Here is a 14380-nt window from a genome sequence, read left to right as displayed (position 1 = left end):
TTGAGGGACTGCAATCCATCAGTAGTTGCCCTGGGGATATTAAATAATGGTTCCTCAGGAGTATCAAAAGGAGTCTTGCACAGGGAACAATGTCAACTCTTCATGGACTGACATGGAAATCATCCTGAAATGTTCATAATTGCAAATTTGAAACAGTGCCTGGAGTTGGGATAGAATTAGTAGTGGTGTGAAATGAAGGTGATGACTTTGGTCTTGCTAATAGAATCATAGAACAGTACAGCACAATACAGGCCCTTTGGCCCACAATGTTGTGCTGACCTTTAAACCTCGTCTAAGAATATCTAACTCCTTCCTCCTACATCTCCCCCTATTTTAAATTCCTCCATATGCTTATCTAGTAATCTCTTGAATTTGACCAATGTACCTGCCTCCACCACTGCCCCAGGCAGCGCATTCCATGCCCCAACCACTCTCTGGGTAAAAAAACCTTCCTCTGATATCTCCCTTGAACTTCCCACCCATTACTTTAAAGCCATGCCCTCTTGTATTGAGCATTGGTGCCCTGGGAAAGAGCCACTGGCTGTCCACTCTATCTGTTCCTCTTAATATTTTGTACACTGAATTTCTTTTCATGATATGTGCTCTGATGTAATTTGACAACATTCTAAACACCAAGTTCTCTGGCATTCAACATCCTGGGAGATCTCCTGATAATAAATTAGAACCTTAGAATTCTTCATTGTGTGGTTCCAGGTGTTGAAGAGCTGCTGGGGTAGGGGAGTCTGTTTAATTGAAGGAAATTGTATCTATTTCAAGGGTCAATGTCAGATTATTGGTCAATAATATCTTTTTGTATAGTTTACATAAAATTATATAATCAGTCAATTATAATTGACAATTGTTCAATAATTAGTTAATGGGTCAAGAAAGGTAATAAAGCAGTGCAGTTGCATGCCAGTGGTGGACATGGATAGATCTCTTGGGGGGTCAAGTTAATGGGCTAGGGAATGGGAAGCATTGGATATTTTACAGTTGAACAGTTAAAAGCAAAATTGAGCGAGTTCACTTGCACTGAGCTATATTGGGAGGAGAGCTGTTGGGAGGAAACAGATGTGTTCAACTGTGTCAAAAATTGTGGAGAAGTCCGGAAGATGAGGAGGCAAATTTACTGATGGGCATGTGTTGCCTTCGCCAAATGGAGGATGTCAGTACTAATAAACAGAAGATTGTTCTATTTTTGTTTTCAGTGTAAACATCAAGATTTCCAGAGTTGGGTGTAGCATTGGTTAAATGTACAATGAAGCTAAATTTCCACTACTACAACAGCTTGTCTTTGAATTCACAGTAGGGCATTCCCTGTTTTACAACAGTAAACTATAGAATTTATCATTTGTTTGGGCTTTAGATTTGCCAATATGTGTCAAATTATGGACTGTTTTATGCTGTCTAGTAGTTACTATGAAGAAGTGATTTAAGATGCTAAATTGATTTAATGTTGGACTTTTTAAAAACAGGTGAAAATTTTATTTGAATATTTTATGCTGGATTGCACTTTGGGCCAACAAAGCTAAAAGACTTGCACACCATCTTAGTTGTACCAAATTTCATTTAAAAAGAATATTAATTGATCCTGCCAAACTTTTTACCTTTTCGATAGTTAACTATTACTCCTGAGAATTTAATGTATTTTAATGGTGTATTTTGGGGGTTTTAATAGTTAATCTATTATGTATTCTGTTTCAGCGTCAGGCAGGCAGCAGCTCTGACGGCACAGAAGATTCAGACTTTTCTGCTGATCTGGATCATACAGATAGCTCTGAGAGTGATGGACAGCCACGCAGATCTACCAGATTAACCAGGTCTTCATTACGGAATAGCCAGAGTTCTCAAGGTATTTCTGCAAAATATTGAGGAAAATTAAGTAAGAGTTAATTCACTGTAGAGGGAAAAGCCAGATAGCCACCATTTCCATGCCGGCTAAAAAGGAGTATTCAGTTTTTAGTTCTCAATCTGAGGCAGATTTCAAAAAGTGCTCATCCATGCACCTTAAATATGAGTGGTTCTGCCTCCGGTATCTTTTCAAGAAATAGATTCCATGCCTCTACCACCTTTTGCTTCAAAATATTTATTTCTCAACTGCTCTCTAATCCTACCACCAACTGCTTTAAATCAATAGCTCCTAGTTATTAACTAAGGGGGATAAATTCTTCCTATTTGACCATTCCAGGCCTCTGGATTGAATTCAATTTGCCACTTTTCTGCTGATCTAACTAGTTCATAAATATTTTTTCAATCTGCATGATTTATGATTATTATTCATGACTCCTATATTCATATAAATCATTGATGTACATCTTTGAAAAGCAAGTGCCTGAACATTGCTACTGTCCGCCACTATCCCCTCTACCCCTTTACAAGCACATTACATCTCATTACTAATTTTGGATCCAGCTTACGAATTTTGGATTACTTCTGGCAATGGAACAGTGTCAAATGTATGCTCTTCTAAATGTACTACTCTCATTAACCATTATTGTTATCATTCTCAAAAAATATAGTTGTTGGCAGACACTACCTGTCTCGGATAACAAACCTCTGCTGACCACGTGTGATTATTCTCTATCTTTCCAAATGATGACATGTATTGTCTCTTAGAACTTTCAGTAATTTTCCTATCACCAGTGTTAGGCTGACTAACCTGTCGTTGTTCAGTCAACTTCATTCTTTTAAACAATGATCCATTGGTAATGGTTTTCCAATCCTCCAGCCACATACATATAGGGTGGAACAGTGACACAGCTAATAGGGTTGCTGCTCAGCGCCAGATACCCAGGTTCAATCCTGATATTTTTGACTGCTGTCTGTATGCTGTTTGCATAGTCTCCCTGTGACTGCTTTGGTTTCCTTGAAGTGCTTCAGTTTCCTCCCACATCTCACAGATCTGCTAGTTGGTAGATTAATTGACCACTGTACATTGCCCCTTGTGTGTAGGTGGTGGTAGAATCTGGAAAGAATTGATGATGTAGGGACAATATTTTTTTTAAAAAAGGCATTAATGTAGGATTACTGTAAATGGGTGGTTGATGGTATGGTCTTGGTGGGCTGACGGGCTTGTTTCCATATTCTGTCATAGATAATAGAATAGTGCACCACAGGAGCAGGCCCTTTGGCCCACTATGTCTGTGCTGACCATGATACCAGTTTAAACTGCACATCTGTCTGCACATGTTCTTTATCCCTCCATTTCCCATCTGTTCACATGCCTGTCTAAATGTGTCTTAAACTTTGCTATTGTTTTTGTTTCCTCTACTACCTCCCATGGCAATGTGTTCCAGGCACCTACTGCTCTCCATGTGAAACAAAAGTTTTGTTTCCTTGCAAATCTCCTTTAAACTTTCCCCCTCTCACTTTCAAATACCAGAGGTCATGGTTTACATTTCCACCCTGGGAAAAAGACCATCTACCCTATCTATGCTACTCATAGTTTTATATAAATCTTTCTATGCGTCTTTCTATGACTATTACTGTATCGTTAAAGTAGTTTGGAAAATGATGGTCGGTGCTTCCGGTTTTCTTCCAATGCTTCTCTTAACAGCCTGGGTTACAATCTTATTCAGGCCTAACTTATATATTTTTAAAAAATGCTTAGTAGCTTCTCTCTCTTTTTATTGATCATATCTAATATTGCACACACCTTAACTAGCAAGCTTTAATGTCCTGCTTGTGAAGACGGGTGCAGAGCATTTTAGAACCGTAGATGGTAGATCTGATACTAATTTTCAAGTAATCCCAATAGTTTAGTAAACTCTTCTGGGTCTGCCCAGTTTTGGGCTGTCATCAGTCCCATGTACACTGTTGGCATGCAACTGCTATCCTTCTGCCTTCATCTGTTCATAAAATAACTTTTTCTTGATTTTTACTTGCCAGTAATTTTTCATGCACTTTGTTTTTCTTTACCAATTTCCTTTTTAATTTCACCCTTGCACTGTTTACCCTCCTTTCTACAATAATGAGGTCATGGTATCTTACAAGCTTTTATTTGTATTATCCATTCCTTGCATCACCATATGCTATATGTAGTTTTGCTACAGGACTTGGATTGCCCAGTTTCCCTAAAAGCATCACACTAGATGTTATTTAATGGGAAAATGAGAGAGGAAAGGTTTGTTCAAAGAAAGAAAAAATCTTTAAAATTGTTCAACTGTTTAATCATCATTGTGAATTGTAATAGTCATGCTGTGTGACACTGGAGTTGGCTGATTTTAATTTTTATGTCTTTAGAGTCAATTTGCATTGATCACCTGGGAAACAGGACTTATCATACAACCACTAGTTTAAAACATGCCACTGTTTCCAAAATAAACTGGCTTTCATTCTTGATTCTTTTTTTTGAAGGGTGTTTTGGATGGGCTTTTAGAACAAGCAACCAACATCAGTTACATTAGTAAAAGAAGTTTTATGTGGCCATTCCTTGTGTTATAGTTTGCATGTGATTACTGATACAGATTAGTTGATGATGGTTATGTGGAAGGAAGTCATTCATCCCACCAAATGTATACCTGCTCCATGGATGAACAATCCAGTGAATCCCATTCCTATACCCTCTCCTCATGGTGCTGCAAATTGTTTCCTTTCTACCTCTGAATGCAACAGTTGCATCTGCTCCACTACTGCCACTGGCAGTGCAATCCAGACCATAACCACTCACTGTTTTAAACAAAAAAACATCCTCCATGTTTCCTTTTGGTTCTTTTGCAGATCACTTTCATTCTGCACCCTAAATTCTTGACCCTATTGTGCACAAGTACAGTTTACTGTATCCATACTTTTAATGATTTTAAATATCACAATCATCTCTCTCAACTCCCTCTGTTCCAAGGAGAATAATCCGAACTTCTCCAGTCTGTCCACATAACTAAAGTCCCTATTCTTCAGTATCATTTTTGGCATATCTCATCTGCATTTTCTCCAAAGCCTTCACACCCGTCCTAAAGTGTGGTATGTGGAATTGGATACAATACTCGAGAGATGGATGAACAAGTATTTTATAAAGTAGCTTGTGTCTTTGTCTCTATTTATAAAACTCAGGATCCTGTACGTTTTTACCACTTTCTCAATGTGCCCTGCCACTTTTAAAGAACTATGCATATAATTCCCGGATCTTTGTCCACGTATCACTTTAGAGTTGTGTCCTCTGCTTTACATGGTCTCTTATTCTTCTGACCAAAATGTAACATTTCACATTTCTAAACATTATATTTCATCTTCCATCTGTCCACCATCCCACCAGCCTATCTATCTTGTTGAAGTCTGCTACTGTCCACCACACATTTCACTATGCCTTCAGGTTTTGTGTCATCTGCAAATTTGGAAATTGTGTCCTGTACACCCTAATATGTATTAAGAAAAGCAGTGGTCCAAGTACCAATCATTTGGAAATTCAATCGTATATTTCTCTCCAGTCTGAGAAAACAGCCTATCGTTACTGCTCCCTATTTTCTGTTACATAGCCATTTTTATTTTTGTCCACGCAGCCAGGGCTCCTTGCATTCCAATGTCTTCAGTCTTGATGACAAGCCTATTATGTGACATCTTATCAAATACCTTTTGGAAGTTCATATATAAACACATCAGCTACATTCCCATTAACTGGTTCATAGTTAATGGTTTTATTCCTTCACCTATTTTTGGTCAAGAGTGTAATGTTAGCAGTTTGAGTGCACAGGCACCATCCTTGAATCTATCGCTTTTTGGAAGATAATAGCCTAGGGCTCTTCGTTTCGTGATCTAGAATGCATCCCATCTAGATCAGGTGATTTATCAACAGATCTCTCTACTACAGCCTCTTGAATTTTTAGCTCACTCCAATCTCAGTTATATCTTCCTTTGCTGAAACTCCAGCACCAAATTCTTTCTTTGTGAATGCTGATGTAAAGTACTCATTTAGATGGCATGGTTGAGTTACAAGTCTCTTCCTGTTCATGTACCTGTGGAATATCCTTGGGATTCCCTTTATCTATGCTGCTAGTCTTTTCTCATGCTCTCCACTCATGCTTTTTTTTTTACTACTTCTGAATTTCTCTCATCAGCTTAGTTCTCATTTGTATCAACAACCTAACATTGTCATGTGCACTTTTTTCTGCTCTGTTTTATTCACCATATTTTTGGTCATTCATGGATGTATGGCTTTAATTTCTCTCCCCAGCTCCATCATTGATATGCAGCTAGACTAGCTGAAACATGTCTACTTTAAAGGCCTCCCATTATTCAGCGTTGCTTGATGGCTTTGATTTCAGGCAGATGGATTTCAGATTTGTGCTCATCCCATTGAAATTGGACTCTCTCCAATTGTTAGAAGAAGCTAATGAACTTAACATTAAGTGCTCTGAAACATTTCATTGGGTGAAGTACTTCAGAGGGAGACATAATCAGAATGAAGCAAATCATTCTTTACCAGATTCAAATTGAAACACGGAATAACTTGTGGCTATTGTTAACAAGTGATGGGATTGATATGTGCACTTTTCCATAGAAAGAAATCCTACCATACGTTGTTAATGTGTATTTCTGTAAATAATTCTCTGAAGTGCCAGTGGCGGTTTAGGTGTACGTTGAAGAACTTTGTTCCAATGTTCTTGAAGATAAATCTATTTTAAGAGTGACAAAGTTTTTGAACTGGCCCGAAAAGAATACATTTGTGGATGCTGACATTATCCACAAAGAGAGTGAAATGCAGGTATCTTTGGGGAAAGCAAGTAGCAGATTGTCAAAGCTGAGGTATTAGGAGTAGGTTGGGTACAAACTGTACTAGTAGTTTGGGGAATGGTCATTTAAAAACAAATGCTTTGAATGATTAAATATTGTAACAAAAGCTGAAACCAGGTACTATATTACTTTGAAATAAAGTGTATAATAACAAGAAGCAAATGCTTGACCTTCACTTCAAAGATATCCCCAAATCCTGTTAGAATAATCTGGATTTCAAAGTTGTGTATAGCATGGCAATTGTTTGCTGAATTAAGTAGGGAGAACTTAAGCATTTTCTTCAGTGTTCTAGTCTGCATTAGCTCAGTCACCCAATATTTTGTACTTTGAACCTACTTTCACATTGGTAGATTTGTGGGGTGCCAGTGTGATCCACTGAACTGAGTTCCTACAGTTATTTTTGTTTCAAATTGGTAGATCTGATTTTAATTTCAGGTAGCTCTATTGGTCTGTTAGGCTCTTGTGGGTGTTTCAGTTTATTAATTAAATTTATAAGGGCTGGTTGTACTTTATTACTCCAAGTCTAAAATGTTGTTGATCTGATTTTTGCCTCAAACTTCTGACAGATTCCAGTCCAGTACGCCAGATACCGTCGTATGCCTCGGATGAACCTGCTTACACCACAAGGAGGGTGACACGTAGCCAACAACAGACAACTCCAGTTACACCGAAGAAATACCCTCTGCGACAGACTCGCTCCTCCGGATCAGAAACGGAACATCCAGTTGAGTTTTCAGACAAAGGTAAAATCAGCGATGCCATCTCATGTGTTCAATATTTGAGTGGAAAAGTTAACTTTACACAGAGTTCCTTTGTAATAAAAAAAAACTCAAATAGCAAGCAATAGTCTTGAGATTGTTACAAAGTGCTTGCTTTTAGGTGCTAACCACACAGTATTCACTTTTACCCATAACTGCTTGTGTTACCATGAACATTGCAAACTAGTAATCAGGTGGGAGGAAGGGAGGAGTCCAATTGACAAACATATTCTTCACATTCTGCTTTGCAGATATACCTTCACTGACATACATGAAAAAATGGATGAATAAATGAATTAGTACCTGCTTCAAGTATTTAAATGGCTTGCTAATCATTTCTATATTTTCTGATGGGTGGTATCTCAGACCGCAACATAAAATGCTTTTTTTTTGTTCTATGGGCGGTCTCCACTCCTCGGATGTAAACCTGTGCACATCACTTGTGAGCAGGTGAATATTTTTCTTGCATTGCTCCCTTTTGCAGGGGTTCTTGCTGCTAGAGGAGACTACTGTAGCCAGCTGCTGCCATTTTCCTCTTTTGCTGGCCCTTTGGGTCTCTTGCTTTCATCACCACTACCCCTCCTGACACATGGGACTTTTCTTTTGGCATGTATCTCATTGACCAGGACTGGCATATTTGTTTGAGTGTACATGGGAGCTATCTCCTTCCTCCCTTAAGCCTCTGTCCTTTCCATGGAAGACAGAGTTCATGATGTTGCAGAGTGTTCCTTTTAAGGGCTGCCTTCTTATCTGATTGCTGTGTTGACTGAGCTCCTGCAAGGGATCATGTTAAGTTCTATTTTTGCCCTTGTTTCAGAGTATAATTCACTCTGATGTTGTTTCACAATGGATTTTGACTGGTTTTGTGTTTTTTTTTGGTTTTTTTTGGTATGTGTTTTAGTGGTAATGATAAACAACCACATTTTAGCACTTCAAATATAAATGCAAGTGTATTTTAGACAAGTGCCATTTCATTTTTAATTTTTCATTTCCATAATTTTTCTTGAATTGTGTGCTGGCATCTGATTTAATTTGATGTAACCACTTTCAAATATTTCCTCCTTCCTAACAGCAAGCTTGTCCGACACAACGATCATAAGCAAGACCATATTGTTAAAGCAAAATTGATTCTCTTCATTTGTTAATGAGAAAAAATGCATATATTAAAGTTCTATTGTGATGGTTATTTTTACCAGATTGGGGAGGTTGGGTAAGGAGAAACTAAAAGGGCTTCTTTTCAATTCCAGCATATTACATGATTTGTACATTTTTAAAAGTAAATGCTTTTATTTTGAATGCATATCAAGGATATAATTTTTGAATTGCAGGTAAAAATAATAAATATTTCTGAAATTTTTTTTTATGTAGGCCCATTGTACCTCTTTCTGATTTGTTTCTCAGTGTTCTGCTCCTATCGTAGGTGGATTGAAATAGTTTAATCTTGATCCAGGCTCACTGTAAAATGTCCTGCCTTTTTTTAAACAAGGCAATACAGTGAGAGGAATAGCTTCTTTTTGTACTGTAATTTCAATAGGAAAAGATTCCATCTATTTGGTTGCCAACAAATTCAGATCCTACTTTTTCAGAGAATTGGTTTCACTTGGCTTATCTGAGAGCTGAGAATTTATCTTAAGAGTCACCATCCTTGTAAAGGAAATGCTTTGTTCTTTTGTGCTTTCATTGAAGCTTGTTTATATAGTTTATTGTTCTGCCCACAGCTGACATCTACCTTGTGCTTTCATTGCGCACAAAAGGTTCAGTGTGTCATGGTAACCATATTTGTCCATATCACATTTATTTGGAAAAAGCTATATTAGTGCTGTAGTTTTCCTAATTGGCATGCATTAATTAAGCCACTGGTGCAGCAATTCCATCATTTCTTTGTCATTTCCTCCAGCTGCAACGTGATTCCTGCCACCAGTCACATCTTCCCCTCACAACCCTTTTCTGGTTTCCGCAGGGTACATTCTGTCTGTGACTCTCTGATTTGTTCATCCCTCCCCACCCATCCATCTCCAGGTGCTTACCACTGCAAGTGTTGGAGGTGCAGCACCCTACATCTCCTCCCTCACCACCATCCAAAGGCTTAATCAGTTGTTCCAGGTGAGGCAGAGATTCGTGCGCACCTTCTCCAGCCTTTTCTATTGCATTGGGTGCTCTCAATGTGGCTGGCTTCACATCGGCGAGACCAAGCGCAGACGGGGCAACCACTTTGCTGCATACCTGCGCTCTGTCTGCAGTGGTCATTTTGAGCTCCTGGTTGCAAACCATGTCAACTCCCTTTCCCATTCCCACACTGTCCGATCTGTCCTCAGCCTCCTCCACTGCCAGGGTGAGGCCAAATGCAAACTAGGGGAACAGCACTACATATTCCTCCTGGGAAATCTACAACCCAATGGCATGAATACTGAATTCTCCAATTTCAGGTAACCTGCGTCCCCTCTGTCTCTTTCTCTCTCCTTCTGATCCACCCTGATACTCTTGCTCACCCCCTTCTTTCCAATGTCCCTCCCCTACCTGGATCCATTTACTTATCACCCACGCACTCTACCTACACAATTCCTTCTCCTTCCACCGCCCCCCCACCCCCACCATTGTCCCCATCTGCCCAGTATCTCTCCCTTATTTGGTTTCACTCATCACCTTACTTTGTATCAGATTCCATAATCTTCAGCTCTTGGTTGTCTCCACCAGTCACCTCCCAGACTCTGCTGCTACCTCCACTTTGTCATCCCCCATCTGGCTCCATCTGCCCATCAACCCTCCTCACCTGGATCCACCTATCGCACTCCAGCTTCTGCCTCACCCCGCCTCTTTATACTGGCCATCTTTCCTTTTACTCTCAGACCTGACGCAGGGTCTCGACTTGAAATGTTGCCCATCCTTTTGCCTCCACAGACGCTGCTCGACCCACTGAGTTCCTTCAGCAGTTTGGTTTTTGTGCAAAAAAAAACTTCTTGCTTGAAGCATGCCTATAAGTTGGATCAGTTATCTGTCCTTAATGCTGTATTAAACCATTCAATTAACCTGATAAAACAATTTTTCTTATGATCAAAAGCATAGATAAAAGATATGTTAATGCTAAAACAAGAAGACTGAATAGATGATCATGGAACTTAAAATTGAGAAAATCAAATAGAAATAAATCTACACAAATTCATTGTTCGTGATTGTCCAGGACACAGTGAAGTATCATCCTGATAGAATTTGAACCTAGCAGAAAACTCTTCATTCAGCAGTATATTGATAATGCCCTTTAAAATGTAATTATCACCTGAATGCCAGGAGAGATTGTTTGTTTTCTGATTTAGTTCTGTGTACTGTTTTGTACAGAAATATTTTGGGGATTGTTGTGACAAATAACAAGTTTTATCTGTCAGACTGTTGAATTCTTCATTCACTGAATTTCTGAACCTCTTGCAATTTCCATATCATTGTCCTAACCTACTTCTGTCCTGTGGAACGTTGAATCTCTCTTGAAAAATTTGCTTATGCCAACCTGTGGGAAGAAACAAACATTCCAGCTTTTGCATAAACTGATGACTTTCTCATTGTTCCTCTTTCATACATCTTTCAGCTTGATCCACCATATGGCAACAATTATATTTTAAATTGATTAAATGTTTTTCAAATGATATGTCATCACTACTCCCAGTGATGAGACCTCTCAGTCTTATTGATGAATGACTAATTCTTTTTAATATGGCAAGAGAATTCTTATTTTACTTCTTCAAAGGCACAGGTTTATTGCAATGTGTTTGTGTGCCAGACAATAAAGATCCTGTTTCATGGTGCACTGGTTATAAGTGGTGCAAGTTAATATTTTTGTCAAAGACCCAATTACTAACCTGAGGGTTCTTGGGGTGTATGGTGTGCATATGGAGGGAGGCCATGGGACATTAGGAAATCACTTCAAACAGTGTGCACGGCACAAAATTACTACACAGCCAGGATCCATGAATGGTGTCCGTATTGTAGCTTGAGGCAGGTCTTAACTGGAGGATTGAGACCTGCTGTGGTGTTATTTAAAGGGGGTCTGATTGCCTGATCTTACCAAGGCCACTGAAGCATTCAGTGCTGATGATTGCACTCATAATGCCCCCCCCTTCCCAAAATTTCCTTGGGCTTCTTATCCCAAACCCAGTTTGGTCACTTGTTTGTTTTGTACATGACCACTATTTGAAATAGCAGAAGGAAATGCCTTCATGAAAATTTTCTCATTCCTTCCAGTAATTCTATTCCATTGTGTTTAGTGCCTTGGGTGTTATACAGGAAGTCCCCGGGTTACGAACGAGTTCCGTTTTTGAGACTGTTCGTGACCCGATTTTATATGCAACTCAGAACAGTGTCCGCGCATGCGCACTTGGGTCGGGGATCGTGGCCGCACATATGCACTTGGCCCGGGGTTGGGCCAAAGAAGGTGTCCCGCCGCCGTGGTAGGATTGGGGGCTGGGCCCGCTTACAAACCGACCACGAAGGTGTCAGGCGTTCGTAAGTTGGGGACTTCCTGTACTTGATAGAATTTTACTTACAGGGAGCCTTGCACCAAATTAGTGCAGGTTCCATGTGCAGAATCTTTTAAAATTCTGTTATAATTTCAGGCCATTTTGTGTCTCAAATTTAGCCAGCACTTGCCAAAACTTTGGTTTCCTCTCTCCAAATACTTTTGTTTTCAATTCTTAGTTTTACTGTACTGAAATCTTCCCTAAGACTTGAATGAAATTCTCTGAACTAGGAATGTTGTATTCCAGGAATTTTCATAAAGCTACACAGTTTGCAAGCAGAAAGCGTTGCTAAAATGATGGGCACAAGCTAAAAAGTATCTAAGCTGATTGAAACTTTTCTTTCTTTCTCACTCCTTTATTGTAATAGTTAGTGATCCTTGATTTTTTTTTTCCTTTCATGTTCCTTCCAAACTGCAAAACTTTTGGTCTGACTTTTTTTTCCTCCCTACTGCTTCTCTTTCAAAAACAAAATGAGTACATTGTTCTCCTGCTTTCATTTTTTCTGAAGACGTCAAATCGTGGAACTACTTGCCTGTCTCAGTATCTCCTTTTTAGGAGCTTTTAAATGCCAAGCAGAGTATTACCTTCATGTTGCCTTTTATTCCCCTTTATACTTTTCAGTCTCAGAAATGTCTTAAAACCCTGACGTATGTTTCTGAAACCAAAATTTAAAGATTTATATTGATTATTAGCCCAGTTATTTACATGAGTGCTTCTAAAAGTTGGATGTGTAAAAATGTTAGAGACTTCTTGTTAATTTGTGCTTTTTAAAACTGCCTATTTTTAGATACCAAAACTGCAGTTGACCACGATGAATCTCCCCCACGTACTCCTACAGGAAATGCTCCATCATCTGAGTCTGATATTGATATTTCCAGTCCAAATGCATCGCATGATGAAAGCATAGCAAAAGATGCTTCTATGAAAGACTCTGGAAGTGACCTTTCACACAGGCCGAAGCGCCGACGTTTTCATGAGAGTTATAATTTCAATATGAAGTGTCCTACTCCAGGCTGTAATTCTTTAGGTAAGACATCTTTCATTGTCTGCTGAGTGTGAAGAATATTATCAATTCATCAGACTGAAAACCCTATGAAATGAACAACTGGGTTACAGATGTTTAGTTGGTGGACAAGGCCTTCTGTTGTCTATCTATGAAAGGTTTATCTGCTCCTATTTTAAACTTCATTCACAACTTTTCAGATTTTTGCTGAGCAGCAGGCATGTAGCTTGTTCACAAATGTTTGTCACTTAGATGAATAACTAATTCAAATTGACTTTTTTTCACACTCTAGCAAGGATAGTTGTGAAATCTTAGCATCCACTCTCTTATGTTTCCTACCCCACTCTTGGAATCATGCAGCAGAGATTTGGGCTTTGCTTTCTCTTCCAATTGTCCTACGTGATATTTATAGAATGTACGTTTGTTATCCATGTCAAAATGTTGAAACATATCACTGCTTAATCCAAATAAATCTACTACTGTTTGTAAATTCTAGCCTTGAAAGTGAATATTGGTTAAGTATAAGTGTCATGCACCCATTTTTCATACGGTCTTTGAGAGGGTGATAGCTGAATATTTTTGATGTGTCACCCGTTTCCTACTTATTTCAAATAAAGGATGATGGGTTGCAAGGTGAGGATACATTCTTGATGTTATAAGTGTACATTTTTATCCAGGGCCAAGCTGTCATAACATACATTGATTAAAATCTTTCCTGGATTCATATTTTACCTATGTGGGGAGAATAAAAATGGGATTAGCGGTAGTTGGTGGTTGGCTCGGATTTGGTGGGCCAAAGGGTCTGTTTCCATGCTGGATAACTCTGGTTTCCAATAGTACTTCCCTACCCCATATTCTCTACTTTTCCTCTCTTATGATGGTGTTATCTATTGGTAGGTGTGATTCGCTGATACTTTGGGAATGGACCTTTTATGTATGGCTTGATCATTTGTTTATTTTGATTCTGCCTCATCTGATATTCCTATTTGAATATTTCCAATGTGGATAACAAACTAGTGGGTAGAAGTCATGCCCAGTACTTATTTCTTCATTTTCCTGTCCATGGACCCTGTGGCCAATTGTTTCAGCTTAGCTATAGTTACTCGTATTGCAGAGATTCATCTCGTAGCAGGGACCTTCCTGGACTGTTAATCTCAGTCATTCAATTTGTGAGGTAAGATCACTGTTGGAATATTCAACAAGGAAATTTGATTCAGTCAATTTAAGTGCTTGTGCACTTATACTCACAGCGTGTTTTTAAGGCCCCTTCTGTCACTGCAGAGTTCTTTTTCTTGCCACCATCGGCCTGGCCAAGAATACATTGCTTTGTTTAATTAAAAAGTTCTGTTGATTACTTCCATTCCCCTTCCTGTTTTCACCAGCCCACT

At 38.9% G+C, this 14380-nt stretch overlaps 1 protein-coding gene across 3 annotated transcripts in view; it reads left to right on the top strand.

Moving 5' to 3' along the window:
* Positions 1–14380, top strand: part of kat7b (K(lysine) acetyltransferase 7b) — a 58412-nt gene that overhangs the window by 17862 nt on the left and 26170 nt on the right. For all 3 annotated transcript variants that reach the window (XM_052038763.1, XM_052038760.1, XM_052038762.1), the window contains 3 exons: positions 1705–1852; positions 7293–7469; positions 12777–13016. In XM_052038763.1, coding sequence (XP_051894723.1) covers positions 1705–1852; positions 7293–7469; positions 12777–13016 — 565 coding nt within the window. The remainder of the gene's footprint in view (positions 1–1704; positions 1853–7292; positions 7470–12776; positions 13017–14380) is intronic.

This window comes from Pristis pectinata, chromosome 25, assembly GCF_009764475.1.
Source record: "Pristis pectinata isolate sPriPec2 chromosome 25, sPriPec2.1.pri, whole genome shotgun sequence".
Classification (NCBI taxonomy): domain Eukaryota; kingdom Metazoa; phylum Chordata; class Chondrichthyes; order Rhinopristiformes; family Pristidae; genus Pristis; species Pristis pectinata.
The sequence above is the reverse complement of the archived record's forward strand: the minus strand, read 5'-3'. Positions and strand labels throughout refer to the sequence as shown.